Source organism: Paramormyrops kingsleyae, chromosome 16, assembly GCF_048594095.1.
Source record: "Paramormyrops kingsleyae isolate MSU_618 chromosome 16, PKINGS_0.4, whole genome shotgun sequence".
In the NCBI taxonomy this organism is placed as follows: Eukaryota; Metazoa; Chordata; class Actinopteri; order Osteoglossiformes; family Mormyridae; genus Paramormyrops; species Paramormyrops kingsleyae.
Genome location: NC_132812.1, coordinates 22,066,837 through 22,083,260, shown reverse-complemented (window position 1 = coordinate 22,083,260; position 16,424 = coordinate 22,066,837). Strand labels below are relative to the sequence as shown.

Sequence of the window (16,424 nt, the reverse complement as noted above, 5' to 3'; positions counted from 1 at the left end):
GCAGGGCTCTGCACAGACACCCCGCATGGCTGAACTCCGTGGCTGACGCAGAGAGCACAGGGCACAGCGAAACCTGAGGGTTAACGTCTCTGGTGTGGTTTGGGTGTGGCGACAGCCTGCGGCCCCCTTACAGAGAGAACAACGTCAAACCTCCCACACCTCTTTGTGCCTTATAAATACCCAAACCCTCCAGCGCCCCACTTACTTCCTTATACTGGGAACTATGGTTGAAGTACAAGACATCTAAGTCAAACTGATTACTAAATGATATGCTCTTTTAATTGGAGCGCTAACAAACAGAGAGGGTTACAATACTGTACTGTACAAAAGTCTTAAGGCAGTCAAAGAAAATGTTTAAGGCTGTTTATCTGGGTGGAAGGTGTGTTTGCATAGGGGGGGAAAACAATTTAACATTAAAACATATGAAAATTACAAGTAACACTGTAAAAAATAAACAGAAATTTCTCCTGTTCTCCAAAAGCTGCCATGTAAAGACACAGGAGAGCCATTGACACCTGGAGGCAGAATCCCTGTGTATGCCAGCAAACGTACCACATAAACCTGATTCTGATTCTCCCCAGAGCATGGCTGTATGTTACTGAGGGGGCTACAAAGTCCTGGCAAACCTGTAAAGGAACACAGTTGCACGCAGTAAGTGCACAGCTGAAAAGTGTGAAACTCACATTTTCCAAAACCACATTTCCACTTTCAGCAAAAGCAAAATCAGAATCAGACCGCATCAGTTTGCTGAGGACCACAACAGAACTTCAACCCCAGGTGTTCATGACTTCAAATGAAGTTTAACACTATATAGGGGTCACTCTGCATTTGAAATGAATATATTTCAATACTTATCAGCAAGCTGGACACGGCTTTAGGGGAACACCTTTGTGTTTGGGGAACACCCTGGATAGGATGCTAGTTAATAGCAAAGCAGACACCCACACAGACAGTCAATATGGTTCACAGGCACCAGTTCGCCTACCTGTGCAGGAGTGGGGTTACCCTAAGGAAATCCATTCAACACGGAAGAGAACAGGCAAACTCCACATGCACAAAGCAGGGCTGCCATTCGAACCTCCAACCCTATACTTCAGTCGTTACAGATGTACCCTCTGAGCCTTGAATGATGTACTTTTAAATGTCACTCTCAATAATGAATGTTTCTCTCAATAAGCAACATTTTTTTTTTACATTTTTTTTTTTAATTTGTGCTTTTAATATAAACATGTAATTGATGGAGTTTTGCTGTTAACAAACATGGGAAAATAATGTCATGCAGTCGATATTCGTATAAAAAAGCAAGCTGGACCCTTCTGACATTGAGGTCCTGCGTTGAAAATAAGAACACAAAGTTTTGCAAATGCAGAAAACAGCAGAACCAGACACTGGCCGACCGAGATGGGTTGGCGTGTGTAAATATCCAAGGCGGGGGGGCACAGAATGCTGCTGCGGAAAGACAGCCAGCACGCTTCACACCTTCAGACACCCACATCCTGTTTTCAACTTCTCTGCAGCTTTTTGAGGGACCGCGAGCAGACATGCTGCTGGCGTACTGCCCTCAAAGGTCAGCTCACCCCACTGCCCCAGGACCTCTGAAGCTGTAGGGGCCACAGTCTGCTGCTGCCTTGCCTCTGATAGGGGCCCCTAACTCTGACAGGGGGGCCTAAAAAAATCAGTATCCAGTTCTGCAATGCAAACTCACAAAAGATGTGTGCAAGTGTTAAAAAATTACAAAGATACATGTAATTTACAGGGTGGGTCACAGTTCTGACGTGGGAACCTTCCTTTTAACTGTAAATATGAACACAGATGCATGTACTGAGTGTGACAGACAGCTGAAGCCAACAGAAAAGAAACCCAGAAGGAAGTGTGAGCTTGAGACCATCGTCAGGGGGCTCATAATGGCGCTGCCTTCAGCCAAAGCCGTCCATGAAGGTGGATTCTCAGTTTAGTTAGCCTAAAAAATCCATCCGTCCATCGCTTAATGCTTGTTGCTCTGTTTGAAGAATTCATTTTCTGTCTAAGCACGACCACATGGAGTTTTTTCTCCATCTTTAAAGTTGAACCTGCTGAAAACCAAACCTTAAACTGAAAAAGTACATCCTGCAGCTCAAAAAAGAGAGCATTGCATTAACGAGGTTGTTGGTTCAAATCCCAGGGTGCATACTTAAAAGATTACCCTATCTGATGTATGAGATAAAGGCATCAGATAAACAAATGGAAAACAACATAACAAAAATAGAAAGCATGACGTGACCTGAATCCTAAATAGCACAAAGTCACCCAGTGATGAGTAGAGAGGCGCAGTGGCAAAAAAGGTCACAGATGTGTAACTTCAGACAGGAACAACTGCTGTGCCCTCACATATATTCACACAAATACCAGAATATATTTTTCAGAATTATAATGCTACTTGGTGGGGTGTATCAACCTCTCATCACTTGTAACTCATATCAAACATTCAAGTCTGCTTCACTCTACGGGAAAATGATCATTTATAATGTTTCTTATTTGTGAAAATTGAGTGTGGCAGAAAGTCTTTCCGAACGTGTTTGCATGGAGGTCGGCACCGAGTCCCATCTCGTGTCGTGCCGGTAATGCTGACGTGTCCCTGGGGCCGGCTGCACGGTCACTCCTCTTCCACGGAGTGATGGAGCCCAGGAATGAACTTCAGGAAGCGCTTCCTGACGCTGCCCTGTCTCAGCCTGCGGGGGACTGTCCCGAATGGCGAGGAAGCCTCTGGCAGATCCCACCGCGGAGAGACCGAGCCACTACTGCCCTGGCTGACGCTCCGTGTGCGGCACAAGGAGGTCTGGGGCGGACGCAGCGGGAAGTCGGCGGGAAAGAAGCAGGCGTCGTCCCCCGCTGGGCTCTGCGGGCTCGGGTCCTCGAACACACTGGTGTCCTCGCTGTCCTCCATTGTGTAGCTGCGGCAGCTGCTGTCGCTGGAGAAACGCAGACCGCTCCGCCCACCAGGCGAGGCCACAGACCCCGCCGAGTCCAGCGACAGGCAGTCGTTGAGATTGCCTGGAAACAGAAGAGAGGGTTCCTCATTGGGTCGGCCACTTGCACATAGGCTAATTTGAGCTGTAGCACAGGACCTTGAGCAATAATAGGACCCCCCCATTTTTTCCCGGGATGTCACAGCAGCATTTTAATCATCTAAAAAATTTGAACGATTTTTTTTTTTTAGATTTTTGTTTTAGATGGTCTCAATTAAAGTACATTATTTGATAAGCACATGTTCACCAAATAATTTATTTGCATGGTAAACGGAAGCCGTCAGCCTGTTAGACATGATCTGAGAAAGCGGGCATTTACAGGAACATGGATTGTTTTTTGTTATGCAAGCAGAGAGGACATCCTGCACCTGTCGGTTTACCTCCGGTAAGGTGTCGCTCTCTCAGCATCAGTGCGCGCAGCTCCACGCACTTGTCACGCAGGCTTTTCTGAGCGGGAGAAAAAAAGGATCACGTGAGAAAAGGGCCGTGAGAAGATGCGCGGACTCTTCACGCGGCGGAAACGCCTCAGCGCTCACAAACCGCTGAGGCTCGAAAGCCGTGCTAAAGTGATTACTGCATGACTTCATTGCACGGGTCACTCCCAGAAAAAAGCTCAGCTGTTTTTAGTTTCTGGGTGATCAGCTCTAGTTTTACGCTCAGGTCAGCGGATGTTATGCTGCCGGATCCGGTAAAGATCTCCTGGAGAGTGCGATCAGCTGAAGCGGGAAGGGGAGGGGGGAGACGTACCTTCAACTGCCTCAGTCTCCGATCCAGCTCGATCATCTTCACGGCCGTGCCCCCCACCGTCTCGATCCTGTCGGCCAGGTGAAAAGACAATTGAGGTGCTGAGTTACGGTGACTTAAGTTACAGTGTAACGTAAGTTACAATGACTTGTTACAGCGTAAGTTACAATGACGTTTAGAACATACCTAAAATTACACTGATGAAATCCTCAATATAATTTTAAAATACACATCAATGTAAAAAAGCCCCCTGCTTTTCTTATTTTTTCCCACTTGGGGGTGCATAATCGGACTGAGGGAGTGTAATATTCAGCACCGCAATCAGACTTATTGTGCTGGAAATACAATGTTTAAGAGGGCAAGTGAGATCCGCCAACATGAATGAATTGCTGATGGGACTGAACAAACAGCAATGCATGGCAGTGGGGATACCAGTGCTGTGGCTGTGAAGTCTAACGACGTAAATGGTACTGAAACAAAACCTCACGTTTTCGCCAGAATAAGTCTGACGAGAAAAGGCAGATGCAGAAAGGATTTCGGTTCGCGCCTATTTTCGTGTTTTCTCTGTTCAGCTCTAGACTGTAAGTAACGGTGGCGCAACTAAATATAGGAACTGCGAGTAACAGCAGCCACCCCAAAACTGAGATCGCAGGCCCTGTTTATGTCAGATGTCATATTTTGTCACCAGATATCGTTAATCGTGCAGTTTACCGTTAAACATGTTTTGATTAGCATAATATATCATGATAATTTATGAGTGCAGTCTGTAAGGGGGAACTATTACCAAGAGCACATTGATACCAATCAGTCTTAATCTCTTAAATTAAATTTAGTGAATATTGGGGAAAAGTTGCATTAGTTGCATTTGTATGTCTAAATATGATATAATTAGCATGCAAAGCCTTCCTGGATTCTCAGGCTTTGGTCGCAAGTTCAGATTCCTGATTGTCATGGGATCTTCTCAGGGGCACCCCAGCAATGCAGCGCTACAGCATACTCACGTTAAAATGTTGGTACACTCCATGATCAGGTCTACAATGCACTGGTGTGCAGACCCCTCCGTGCAGACGCCGTTGACAGTGACGATTATGTCACCTGGCATGAGAAACGGGGGGTGATTGAGGGGTGGTGGACCTCAGCGGTTAGCTGTGTTACATGGGTGGGTGTCTGCAAGAGAGCATTTCAGAGGAAGTTTGTGGAGGAAGTGGGAGGAGGGGTGGGCTCACCTACTGTTAGGTCGGCACGCTCAGCCGGGCTGTCCTGCTGCACGGATGAGATGAAGGTGTACATCTCCATCAGAGTGCTGTTCTGTGCTCGCAGACCATAGGTCTGTCCAGACAAAATAAACACCCAAACATCATCAACAGCTGAGGAGGACCCCATCCCCCAGTGTGGGAAGCAACCCACAGAGAGTCAACCCAACTGCAATGAATGCTACACAACTGATCTGTGGTTTTGTAAAGACTCAGTACTGAAACAGTGCAGCAACAGAGCCTTACCTGAATTTCAAATCCAAATGTTTCATTGTCTTGCTTTTCCAGCGAAACTGTTGTCCTGAGCAACACACGTTAAAGAGAGACAAGTCAGACTCAATGAATATGGAAGCGGCAGACATCGACATCAGCAATAACTCCCCAAGCCCTCGATGCTGTAAAAGGACGCTGATCGAAACAGATAAAGGAAAGTGGGGTGTTACCTGACATCGGTGTAGTCTACCAGGGAGTTAGAGCGAGATCGACTGACCTGAGGGAACGACATTGCACTACATCAGACACGTACAACTCTCACTGTCTTGCTGTTAAGTATGCAAACGCCTGCACTATCGAGAGTATATGCAACTGGTCATGATATCGTGCAACATTATTTAGTCATAAAGATAGCAAGACAACATTTTAGGAACAAAACGTGCTTAGTAGGTTTCATCAGCAAACATGTTTATATGCTCTCATTCATAAAATCATCTCCCCACAAAAATTTCACACACAGTCATCAGATAAAAAAACAAATCATAAGAAAAAAACAGTAGCCTCGAAATGATGCATAGCTGTTTTTTTTCTTTTTGTCATGCAGATTATTCGCAAATGCCCACACTGGTTCAACAATCAAACCATCGTTGCCCACAGGCATATACCAGACATGCCCTTTAGATCGATTAAACACATTATTTAATTTCAAATCAAGATGCAGGAAACGTAGTATACTCAAACTGTATTTAATGGATGCATTCCCCTTAATGGCAAAAAACTTACATTTTCATGGAAAATGCTTCATTTTATTGCAAAGTTGCATGCAAAATATTTCATTTGTTCCCACTAAAAAGCTGCAAGCAAAATGTTTTGTTTATTCCTTGTTCTATACTCCTCAAAAATGCATGTAAATGTAGTTTAATGCAGTAATGCACTTTAATGCAGTAATGCACTTTAATGCAGCAATGCACTTTGCTCACCTGCCTCTGCACCCTGGGCAGAGTCCCGAAGGTTGTCACCGCATTCGGCATGGATTTCACATCGCTACAGCTATTGAACGATCGCCGCTGCCACAGCTGCGCCTTCCCCGTTGGGGCGCCGTTCTGGACGTAGCTGTCCTGGCTGTTTCGCCTTCTGATCCTGCTGAAGTTCATTGTGGAGCTCACAGGTGTCCCCTGGTCACGGCAGAGTGTCGCATGGCTTGTGAGCTCGGGTTCTGGGCTGCGTGAAGAGTAAAAGTGTTTCAGAACGGAAATGCTCCCCATGTGATCGCTGTGAACCTGCCAGGCGTCTTCGCCCACAATAAGGTACCACCCCGTTCCATTATTAATCTGTGTTAGTGACAGCTCTGCTTTACATTTCAAGGGACAGGAATCTCTATGCGTTTTGCCATGTGGGCCAAGCTATATGGACTACATTCCTGTAGGTCATGTTTATTTTTTAATTGTTATTTTAGTAGAACATTAAAAATGACATTAAGCCTTAACAGGAGTTATTTGGGCCTCTATGAGTATAATGTGCACTTAATGAAAAGTAATGGTATGGTAGCCATACGTGGCAGGATCAGTGGTGTAATGTAACGAAGTATTTCTACTTCGTTACTGTACTTAAGTACATTTTTACGTATCTGTACTTTACTTAAGTAAAAATAATAATGCATACTTTTTATTTTACTCCATTACATTTTGCGGCAATTATCTGTACTTTCTACTCCACTACATTTCTACAATTTATCCCGTTAGTCGTTACATTTTATGAACACAATTTCCTCAAAATCTTGCATGAAAAAATAGTTAGCCTATTGCGTTCTGGCGTTGTTTGCCATTTCCTACCAATCAGGTGGCTTTATTAGCTCCAATGATGGCAGAGCGCGCGTCAATTAGCAGCACGAGCTGGTAGACTGGCTGGATTTCAAGAAGACATGGACCCAGAGCCAATACACATATACTGTTTAGTTGCTTGTAATTATTATGAGCAATGACATCGGTAGAGGCGTAAGTCAGTATATCTACTATTCTTTTACAAAATGGCACACCCCAGACGTTGAGACAAACCATTGTGTGAGTACTTTTACTTCAAAAAATACTTTAAAGTAAATTTAAAAGTAAGTACTTAGTACTTTCACTTAAATAAGATTGTTGATGTAGCACTTCTACTTTTACTTGAGTACATATTTTGCAGGATATTTGTACTTTTACTTAAGTACTAAGCTTCAGTACTTCCTCCACCACTGGGCAGGATTAAGGATTAAGATTAAAGTTATTCATAAAAGTTGCTCTTTTTACACCAGTAGCACTCTCCCCAAATAAATAAATACTATATAAGTCAAAACATTATGACCACCTCCATTTTAAAAAAATAACGTTAATGGTCTTGTTAAAAACAATACAAGCAGGTCTGGGATAATTTAGACCATAAGCTAACATTCAGTTCTTGTGGTCGACACACAATGCATTAGAAATGGGCAGTGATAAGACGTGACTTTGATAAGGTCCATGTCATTAAGGCCAGACGACTGAGTCAGAGCATCTCTGAAACGGTAAGGCTTGTGGGCTCAGGGTCCGCTGTGGTGAGTACCTACTGAGAGCGGGCTGAGGAGGGAAAAGCCATGAACCATGACAGGGTTTTGGGCGGCCAGGACTCATCAATGTGGGATGTAAATGAAGGCTGGCCTGTGTGATACAAAGCATAAAATGATGAAATTGGATTCGTCAGACCAGATGATCTTCTCCATTGCTCCAAGGTCTAGTTCTGATGCTTGTGTGCCCATTTTAGGGCGTCCGCATGGGCACCCTGACTGGCCTGGGCCTACATTGACCCATAATCAAAGGGCTAGTTACTCCTGTGATCATCATCAGCTCTGGTAAGGAGCTGACCGGTACAGTAGGGGCCTTACTTTTCAGGCTGGAGTACAGCTTGGTTACCCCACACTTCTCTAGAGTCCAGACTCAGTAAGTATCATGACGTTGGCTACGACAGACTGGTCAAATCAGAGGATTCTAGCCTTGTAGTCCTCCTCAATGTTGTCCTGCCAGTCCAACCTGTCACTGTTGTAGATGCCAAGACACTTATAGCACTGCATCTCTCTCTCTCTCTCTCTCCCTCTCTCGATGGTGATTGAAGTCTTTTGTCAGCACCGACCTGCAGGTTTCCTCTTTTTTTCACCATCCCAAAAATAAATCTCTCCACCAAACATTTGTCTTTATTTTCCTTTCTCTTCCTTCAGTGAGACATCCCACAGACCTCTAGAGATCCAGATCACATGGAGTCTGTGCTGTAATTAAAAATCAGGAATGGTGGCAGTGGTGTTGATTGGGGTCACCCCCATCACGGCGTCAGCTGTGGCCTGCAGGTTAGATAAGCATGGCATCTCCAACTTGCCTCACCGTGATCTTCCTGCCTTAGCTGGGCAAGGTGTGAAAAGTACCTCAGAAGTCGAAGAATGAAATGACCTGAAATGAAATCCTCCTCCAACCACAAAGACTCTAGACACACTGCTCTGTGGAGTTCAAGACCGCAAAGGTGGTAGAAGCATCATTTAACTCAAGCCCGATGTTCTGAAAATGTATGCTTTGAATGGATTGTACAGTACTGTGTAAATGTCATAGGCAGCCAAAGAAAATGAAGTTTAAATGATCTTCACATTGATGTAAAACTATGATATTATGTCTGTCAAAGTGTGTCAGCTTGGCCATTTCAAAATGTCTGCTATAACCACCCCGGTATTTGCAGCAACCATCCAATGCACCCATGTACTTTTTGACTGGACCACTAGCACAACTCATATAGCTAATCAATATCTCATCGATTTTTTAAACTAGTGGTGAAATTTTAACAAATACTGGGCTGCCCCTGAGGGGAGATTTGGGAACTGAAGCTGTTCATCTAACTGTCCAACTAGATATCAGTAACGTTTTGGAGAACAGAAGAGATTCTTGAGAGTTTTTATTGTGTTACTCTTAATTTTCACAAGTTCTAATGTGAAACTGTGGTTTTTGCTCTGAGCAAAAGTGCACATGCTACCCAGATAAATAGCTTTAAACGTTTCTTTTGACTGCCTTTCGCACAGTACTGTTTATCTCAAGACCAATTGTTAAAATAGCTATTAGGAAATAGGAGCACCTTAAACGTGTTCCAAACGGCGCCACATCGTGTTTCCCATGCAGCTGTTTATGACATTGATTCTAAAAATCAAGATGGCGTATATACAGGTATATGGTGGCATTAAATAGCATAGCTCAGGGCCACAGTGCAACATGTAACTGCATTGACAGCATTGCTGGACCGGGAGTAAAGATCAGCCCTGGACTTTGGGGTCACCTATAGTAAATTTAGCTGAATTTTTTCAGGCAGTAACCGTTGGCAATGTCTGTGTGTGTAAACATGAAGTAAGAACAAATAAAAGCTGATTTTATTTGTTTTTACTTGCTGAACCTGGGTGCCAGTAGATATGTGGCAGTTTTAATGTGGAGATTTTTTTTATACCTTGCAACATATAACAGGAGGTTATTCAGTAGTAAAACAATACCTGTTATGCAGACTGTTAGAACAGACAATTATATTGTAGATTATTATATAACAGTTTGCGGTTCATTACAGCTGGCAGAGGTTACTGAGTGCTATGAAAATCAGCTTTAGACTAAATCACCAGTACCTTCTTACATTCAGTTTGTAAAGGCAGTTCCTTGCATACAGGATGAAAGTGCGGAAGAAACACAGAAACGCATCATTGAAAAATAACTCTGAAACTGCCTGTGTTCCTGTCTTACCCCGACGCGGTTGATGGAGTTGTGGCGATGCTTGTTTCCGTGTGTCGACAGGCGAAGCAGAGTGAGGAGGATTTTCTTTTGGTTTGTAGAAAATAGCTGTCGTAGTGTTAATTTATCTTAGTGGCGCACGACTTTTCTCTCTTTACCGAAATGCGTTTCTGAATTCCCTTTTACGAGAACCGCCAGAACTTTGAAAGGCGAGGCACGGAAACCACAAACGCGACTCGGGTCTGGCTTTTCCTCACTGCTGACGCTGCAGTCCTGTCAGTCACAGTAAGCACACAGGTTGACTCATTACAGTATCGCAAATGGGCCAAGTGTGATGGTAAAGGCTTCCTCTGGCCAACTGACAGCCCCAATTCAGTCCTCAATCATGACTTCTCACAAGTACAGTATCACAATAGTGTGAAACAGAAATGGGTTAACATATCTGAAATCGCCTTTTTCATTCAACGGTGAAAACTTCTGGAAAAGTCAGCAATCCCTACTAAGCATGATCCATTTACAAATGACCAGTGTGCAGGGATCATAGTCTTATATAACGGACAGACGCAGCTAAACAAAAGCCTTAATAAAAACATATTGTATCGATCCCAGAATCCTCAGGCTGAAGGAGTTCAGCCCTACAGTCTCACGAAGGTCGGCTCTTTAGGAGTCACTGCAGTGGCGTCCAGAGCCCTGGAGAAGCAAACCCTATAAATGGGATGCAAATTCAGAAGGGTAATATTTTGCCCGTTATAGAAATCGCTGGAGCTTATATGTAAAACCGACATGGGTCCTTGTGGTGGCAACATACTTTCAGTTCATCCAGTAAGCATCATATGCACAAAGTCATACACAACAAATGTAAAGATGGTAAACGAGAGAAGCTATGTAGGCCTGCACTGAGTGAATGGATGAAATTTCAACATAAATGTTAAGGAGCTCTTTGGTTGGTGGACAACCCATCCAGATTGTCCCCAACTCCTGTGCAGTCTGAGATGGGATCCAGGCCTACTGAGAGCCTGTACTGCTTAATGTCAGAAAGTGATCCTGCAGAATGCAACTAGTGTCTGCAGAAATGGCTGTATCTCCCAGTCTGGCAAGTTCTCAGACACAGAGAACAGCAATAAAAGAACCAGCTAAGTGAAGGTAGAATGAAGGAGTGGTTCTGCTTTCCTCCATCTTATATGCTGCAGAAATGAAGGGAGTTCATTTGGAATTTACGATTTCTAAAGCATGAAGTGTCTGTCCCCACAATGAAACCAAATCATTCAAACGAGGAAAATGTAAATTTGAAGCATGTGCCACTGAAAAATTCACAGTGGCCTGCTCTACTTTACTTAGCTGATGATCTTAATGGAAAGTGATTCACACATTTATGCAGCTGGCGAGACTCCAGGCTCGTTGTTGAACTGCAATAAGGAAGTCCTGGGGTGTCCCGGTACGATTGAGGTACCGTACCTTTAATGACAGTACCATAGCCCCCGCAGGAGTGGCTTGTGGCTTAGCAGTTTTGGACTCTGCACTCATAAGCAGAATGTTGCTGGTTTCAGCCTGGGGACCAGCAGAGTGATGTTGCTGTTGGGTCCTTGAGGAAAGGGCACCAGATGAATGGCTGAACCTGTGTTAGGACTCCAAGTTTCAATTTCTCCTGTATATACCTTACAAGGGAGAGCAAGATGGAATATGCAAAAAGCAGCAATCCAGTGTACTTGTGCAAATAAAACATCACTTCATGCCAGCACTCCAGCCTGGGACTTGAACTAACAACCTTCTCCTAGGAGTTCATACCATTAGCTACCTTACAGGGGTGGTGGGAGCTATTGGAATTCTTTCTACACTTATGTCTCTGGGTAATTTTTATTAGCTACACAATGATTTAAAGGATAATTAGGGCCAAATACCTCCAATTCTTATGAGTCTGCTTTTGGAAGAAATGTGTTTACAACCATCTACTAGAGAGTTTGTGCAAGTCACGTAGCCTTCTGCAGCCAAGATATTCCAATCCTGCCCAGAGTAACATTTTTACTTTAGATACAACTATAATGAATTTGTTGAAGTTTTAAAGCATCAATCATATCTTTTGAACTAGTGGCTGTGTGCAAATCTCCACATCCCATCAAACAATGTAGCCCTTGCAAGATTGCAGAACAGAGCATGTACATTTGTGGCCCTGACCTCTGCAGTTTAGCTTGAAGTTTCAGATTTAGGTTTGATAAATGAAGCATTGATAAGTAGGACTGAATAGAGCAGTTCCTTGAACCAGATGACATAAACACTTCCTAGAAGATGCTGAAACCTGGCATCTTTCAAACTGCAAGTCCAGTTTCTGTTATACTCTCAGTAAAAAAAAAGACAGCAAGAGTGGACAGTCTTCAATTATTAAGCTGCAGGTGGCCTGGAAACAGAGGTCTGCTCTTCATTCAGGTTTACTGTTTGACAGACCGCCTCGATCGATTTTATCTCTGTTTTTCTCTGAATCACTTTCATCTGTTTGTTAAATCAGCCGCTGCTTACTGAGTGTTCCCTTCCTGCCCGCTGAAGGAGGCCAGCCTTGTGCTCGCGGTCGGTGCTGCCACCGCTGGCCATGCACTCGATTCTGCAGGCAGAGGTCAGCCACGCAGCTGACTGCGACGTCTCCATGGAAACGTGCTGGAAACACCAGCTGGATGGGTTTCATTATGGACTAATTTACGAAATCATATTTGGGGTGTAACTAAGTAACAACTAATCCGAGCAACTAAATTGTAGTAACTGTGCAAACCTGAGCAAAAATAGGTATTATGTACATGGGTGACTGGGCTTTTTTCTCAGGGGGGGGGAAGGTGAGAGAGCAAAATGAGTCATTCATTACGGGATACCTCAAACGTAAAAAATTGTAAATACGGTAATTATTATTATGCATTGATATGACTATCCCCAGCGACGCTTTCAAATATAACTTTAACATAATTTAAATGTATTAAACTTAGCATGTTCAAATATGGTGGCCTAGTGGTTAATACTGTTGCCTCACATCTGTGGGATGAGGGTTCGAGTCTCTGCCATGGCTCTGCCTGTGTAGAGTTTGCATGCGCTTTCTGTGTTGTGGTGGGGATTTCTCTAGGTACTCTGGTTCTCCCCCTCAGTCAAAAAACATGTTGAGATTAACTGGAGTTAGCAGATTGCCTGTGTGTGCTTTGCCCTGCAATGGGTTGGTGTCTCATACTAGGTTGTTCTCTGCCTTTGTGCCTGTAGCATCTGGGTTAGGCTCCAGACCCCCCCCCCATGCGCCCATCCATATTTCAAAAGGGCTCTAGTTGGGTTGGGGTGAGACTGGAGGGTTTCCCAGGAGGCACAGGGCAGGAGACACCCTAAGGGGATGCCAGTCTACCCCAGGGCACATACTAACACATACTCTGGCCAATTTAGAGACACCAACTCACCCGAACAGAACCGCACATGCAGACTCGAAATGGACAGCCAGGAACTGAAGCCCCAGCCTTTAAGGTGTGACGTCACATTGTCACCCACTGGGCCACCTTACCTTTATGCTGCCCTCTGTCCAGGTCACAATGTCCCCCAAACCTTACAACAACTGTATACATGCAGACCAGTGTTTCCCAACCCAGTCCTCAAGGATTTTAAAAGGTCCATGTTTTTGCTCCCTCCCAGCTCCCAGTAGGAGTCTGGCATGGATTGTCTGGGAGTCCCCAAGGGCTGGGTCAGGAAACACTGACGTAGACTATCCAGGAAGCAGTGTAATGATCACTGTCTGAGCAGGAATGACTTGCATGGGATGTGAAAAAACTATGACACTGTTAACATTGGAGACTACATTTTAATGCATTCATGTCACCACTGACATCACCGTGAGCTTTATCAACCAACAGTTTCCACAAACAAACAAAAAAGACACAAGTATGTCCAAAGAGACATTACATACAAACTATGCACTTAAAATAATAATACAATTTCTTTACTTACAACACAAGCAACAAAAAACAAAGGACATAAGAATTTTTATATATAATATAAATATTTCTGCTATTTACATTTTACATTGGCCTTTTAAAAACATGTACAGAATGAGGTGTTTGATTAATGGCGTGATTTGCATAAATCCTGCAGTCTCAGTCACAGAGCTGCAGGCAATTCCTGAGGAGAGATCTGAGAACCGGTGATCCAGACTGCTTCACCTTCCTCTTCCTCCTGATGATGCTCATAAAGCACATAGACCTGAGTTTAACTGAGTTTCTTAGCTTTTCTGCGACCATAATAACGTAAGCAATTAAAATCTAATAATCCTTGTTGCACTAATTGGTTTATAGCAGTGTTTCTCAATCTGGTCCTTGGGGAACCTAGACTGTCCACGTTCTTGCCCTGGTAAGGAGCTGACAGGGAGGAAAAACATGGACTGGTAGTGGGTCCCCAAGGACCAGATTGGGGAAACACTGGTTTATAGGGTAGGACGGCTAGACGGAGGGAACTGCAAGAGGTCCTTCCTGTGAGGTATGTGAACTTTTTTAAGTTGGCTAAGTGGATTATTTCCTGACTTCCCTTGAGTTCCTCCTGTCACATTCTCCATTGCCTAACCCTGTGGTCCAGCAGCACATTGCCCTACAATTCCTCAGCAGCACTTAATACAGACCAACTTTTCCTACACAAGGAGACAAAAATGTTTTGTCTGGTATGGCGACTAAAGTAAGAGGTCCCCTTGAGATATGCGTGATAAACGGACAGGACACCTGTGTTGTACGTGATTCTGCATGACAGCCCTGTGATGCGATCCTAGTTAATTCTTATGTTATCCTTATAGCACCAGTGTGCGTTACTGGCCAGCTTCAAGTCTGGGAGCTTCAGTGTTTATGAGGTAACATGGAAACCTGCACAAATTCATGTAGTATGTAAGCAGGACATCTCACCTGTGGAGGTCAACTTCTGTGTCAGCTTTAGATTGCCGGCTGTTTGGTATAATGTCTGACGGTATAACTTGACATGATATATAACTTGATACTCTTGTGCATAGTGACGTACATTGGCCAGCACAGCAAGAAGACAACATGGCCGATAGATTGTAGAATAGTGTCCTGCTTGGATGGGTCAGCCACCTTGGTGCAGCAGCGAACTTAGCTAATCAGTTGGTCTTGACAACGGTCACCTGAGTGATGGTTTTCTTAACTCGCAAGGCAGTGAGTCGGGCAGCAGGGTTGGCATTCCAGCACTCCCTCATCGTCTTTCCCAGGATCCTCAGCGCCTGCATCAACACAGAGACATATATTTTCATTCTCCATTAATTCTTGTAGCCGGCTGAAGGACTATTTTTAACATGACCTACAAATCGGCAGGATTTTGGCACGGATAAGCAGCACCACCACCAGCACCAGCATGAATGACAACTTGTGACATTTTATCCTGGTCATATGACCTCTTTTCAGCCTCTTCATACCACAACTATCCCAGGTTTAGTGTGATACTATCCAAACTTCAAATTTCAGCTTAATTATCCCAGCTAAAAGCAATTGATTAGGAACAATCCATCCTTATTAAACAGCTTTGCCATTATTTAGAAATGCTCCCCCCCCCCCCTTATGTAATTTGCGATCCTCATTCTTCTGCCTCATAGCCATTGGTTAAGAATGATCCTCCATACCTCCCAGTTGTGCCACTGGTTAGGAATGCTGGGCCTGACTTGTTGGTCACAGACCACCTTCCTCATTTCCTCTACTGAAGGATCTGATCCTGCCATGTCATAGTAAGGCAACCGGTAATCTTCACAGCTCCCTACAGATGACAGAAGAAGCATCAGCAACTATAAATCTACATTATATGGACAAAAGTATTGGGACACCTGGCCATTACACCCACAGGAACTTTTATGACATCCCATTCTAAATCCGAAGGCAACAATATGGAGTTTGTCCCCCCCCCCCCTTTGCCACTGTAACAGCTGGTACTCTTCTGGGGAGGCTTATCACACGATTTTGGAGTGTGTCTGTAGGAATTTTTCCCCATTCATCCAGACGAACATTTGTGAGATCAGGCACTGATGTTGGGCGTTAAGGCCTGGCACGCAATCGCCGATCTTGTTCATCCTAAAGGTATTTGATGGGGTTGAGGTCATAGATCTGTGCAGGACAGTCAAGTTCTTGCAACCATGTCTTAATGGACCTTGATTTGTGAAATGGGGCACAGTCGTGTTGGAACAGAAAAGACACTTCCCCAAACCGTTCCCCCCAAGTTGGAAGCATGTAATTGTCCAAAATGTCTTCCAAAAGGTCTGCCCTTTAGTAGGACTAAGGGCCCCACCCCTGAAAAACAACCTCACACCATAATCCCCCTTCCACCAAATTTTACAGTTGGCATTCTCCTGGCATCCACCAAACCATCTGACTGCCAGACAGAGAAGTGTGATTCATCACTCCATAGAACATGTTTCCACTGCTCCATAGTCCAGTGGCAGTGTGCTTTACACCACT

At 44.3% G+C, this 16,424-nt stretch overlaps 2 protein-coding genes across 3 annotated transcripts in view; both read right to left on the bottom strand.

The window, feature by feature from the left end:
* Window positions 1-254: 254 nt before the first annotated feature.
* Window positions 255-10,001, bottom strand: LOC111858377 (cytohesin-interacting protein-like). The gene is made up of 9 exons (XM_023840124.2): window positions 9,985-10,001; window positions 6,196-6,436; window positions 5,446-5,492; window positions 5,249-5,303; window positions 4,976-5,078; window positions 4,751-4,844; window positions 3,753-3,819; window positions 3,386-3,452; window positions 255-3,030 (listed from the first exon to the last, which is right to left on the bottom strand). Exons 2-9 carry the CDS (start codon window positions 6,367-6,369, stop codon window positions 2,633-2,635), a joined length of 1,005 nt encoding a protein of 334 aa, XP_023695892.2. The 5' UTR covers window positions 6,370-6,436; window positions 9,985-10,001; the 3' UTR covers window positions 255-2,632.
* A 3,783-nt stretch (window positions 10,002-13,784) lies between these two features.
* LOC111858375 (activin receptor type-1C-like) overlaps window positions 13,785-16,424 on the bottom strand; it is a 20,751-nt gene continuing 18,111 nt past the window's right edge. For both annotated transcript variants that reach the window (XM_023840123.2, XM_072700301.1), the window contains 2 exons: window positions 15,599-15,729; window positions 13,785-15,202 (listed from right to left, as the gene is read on the bottom strand). In XM_023840123.2, the coding sequence (XP_023695891.2) occupies window positions 15,083-15,202; window positions 15,599-15,729 (251 nt within the window). In that variant the 3' untranslated portion in view covers window positions 13,785-15,082. The remainder of the gene's footprint in view (window positions 15,203-15,598; window positions 15,730-16,424) is intronic.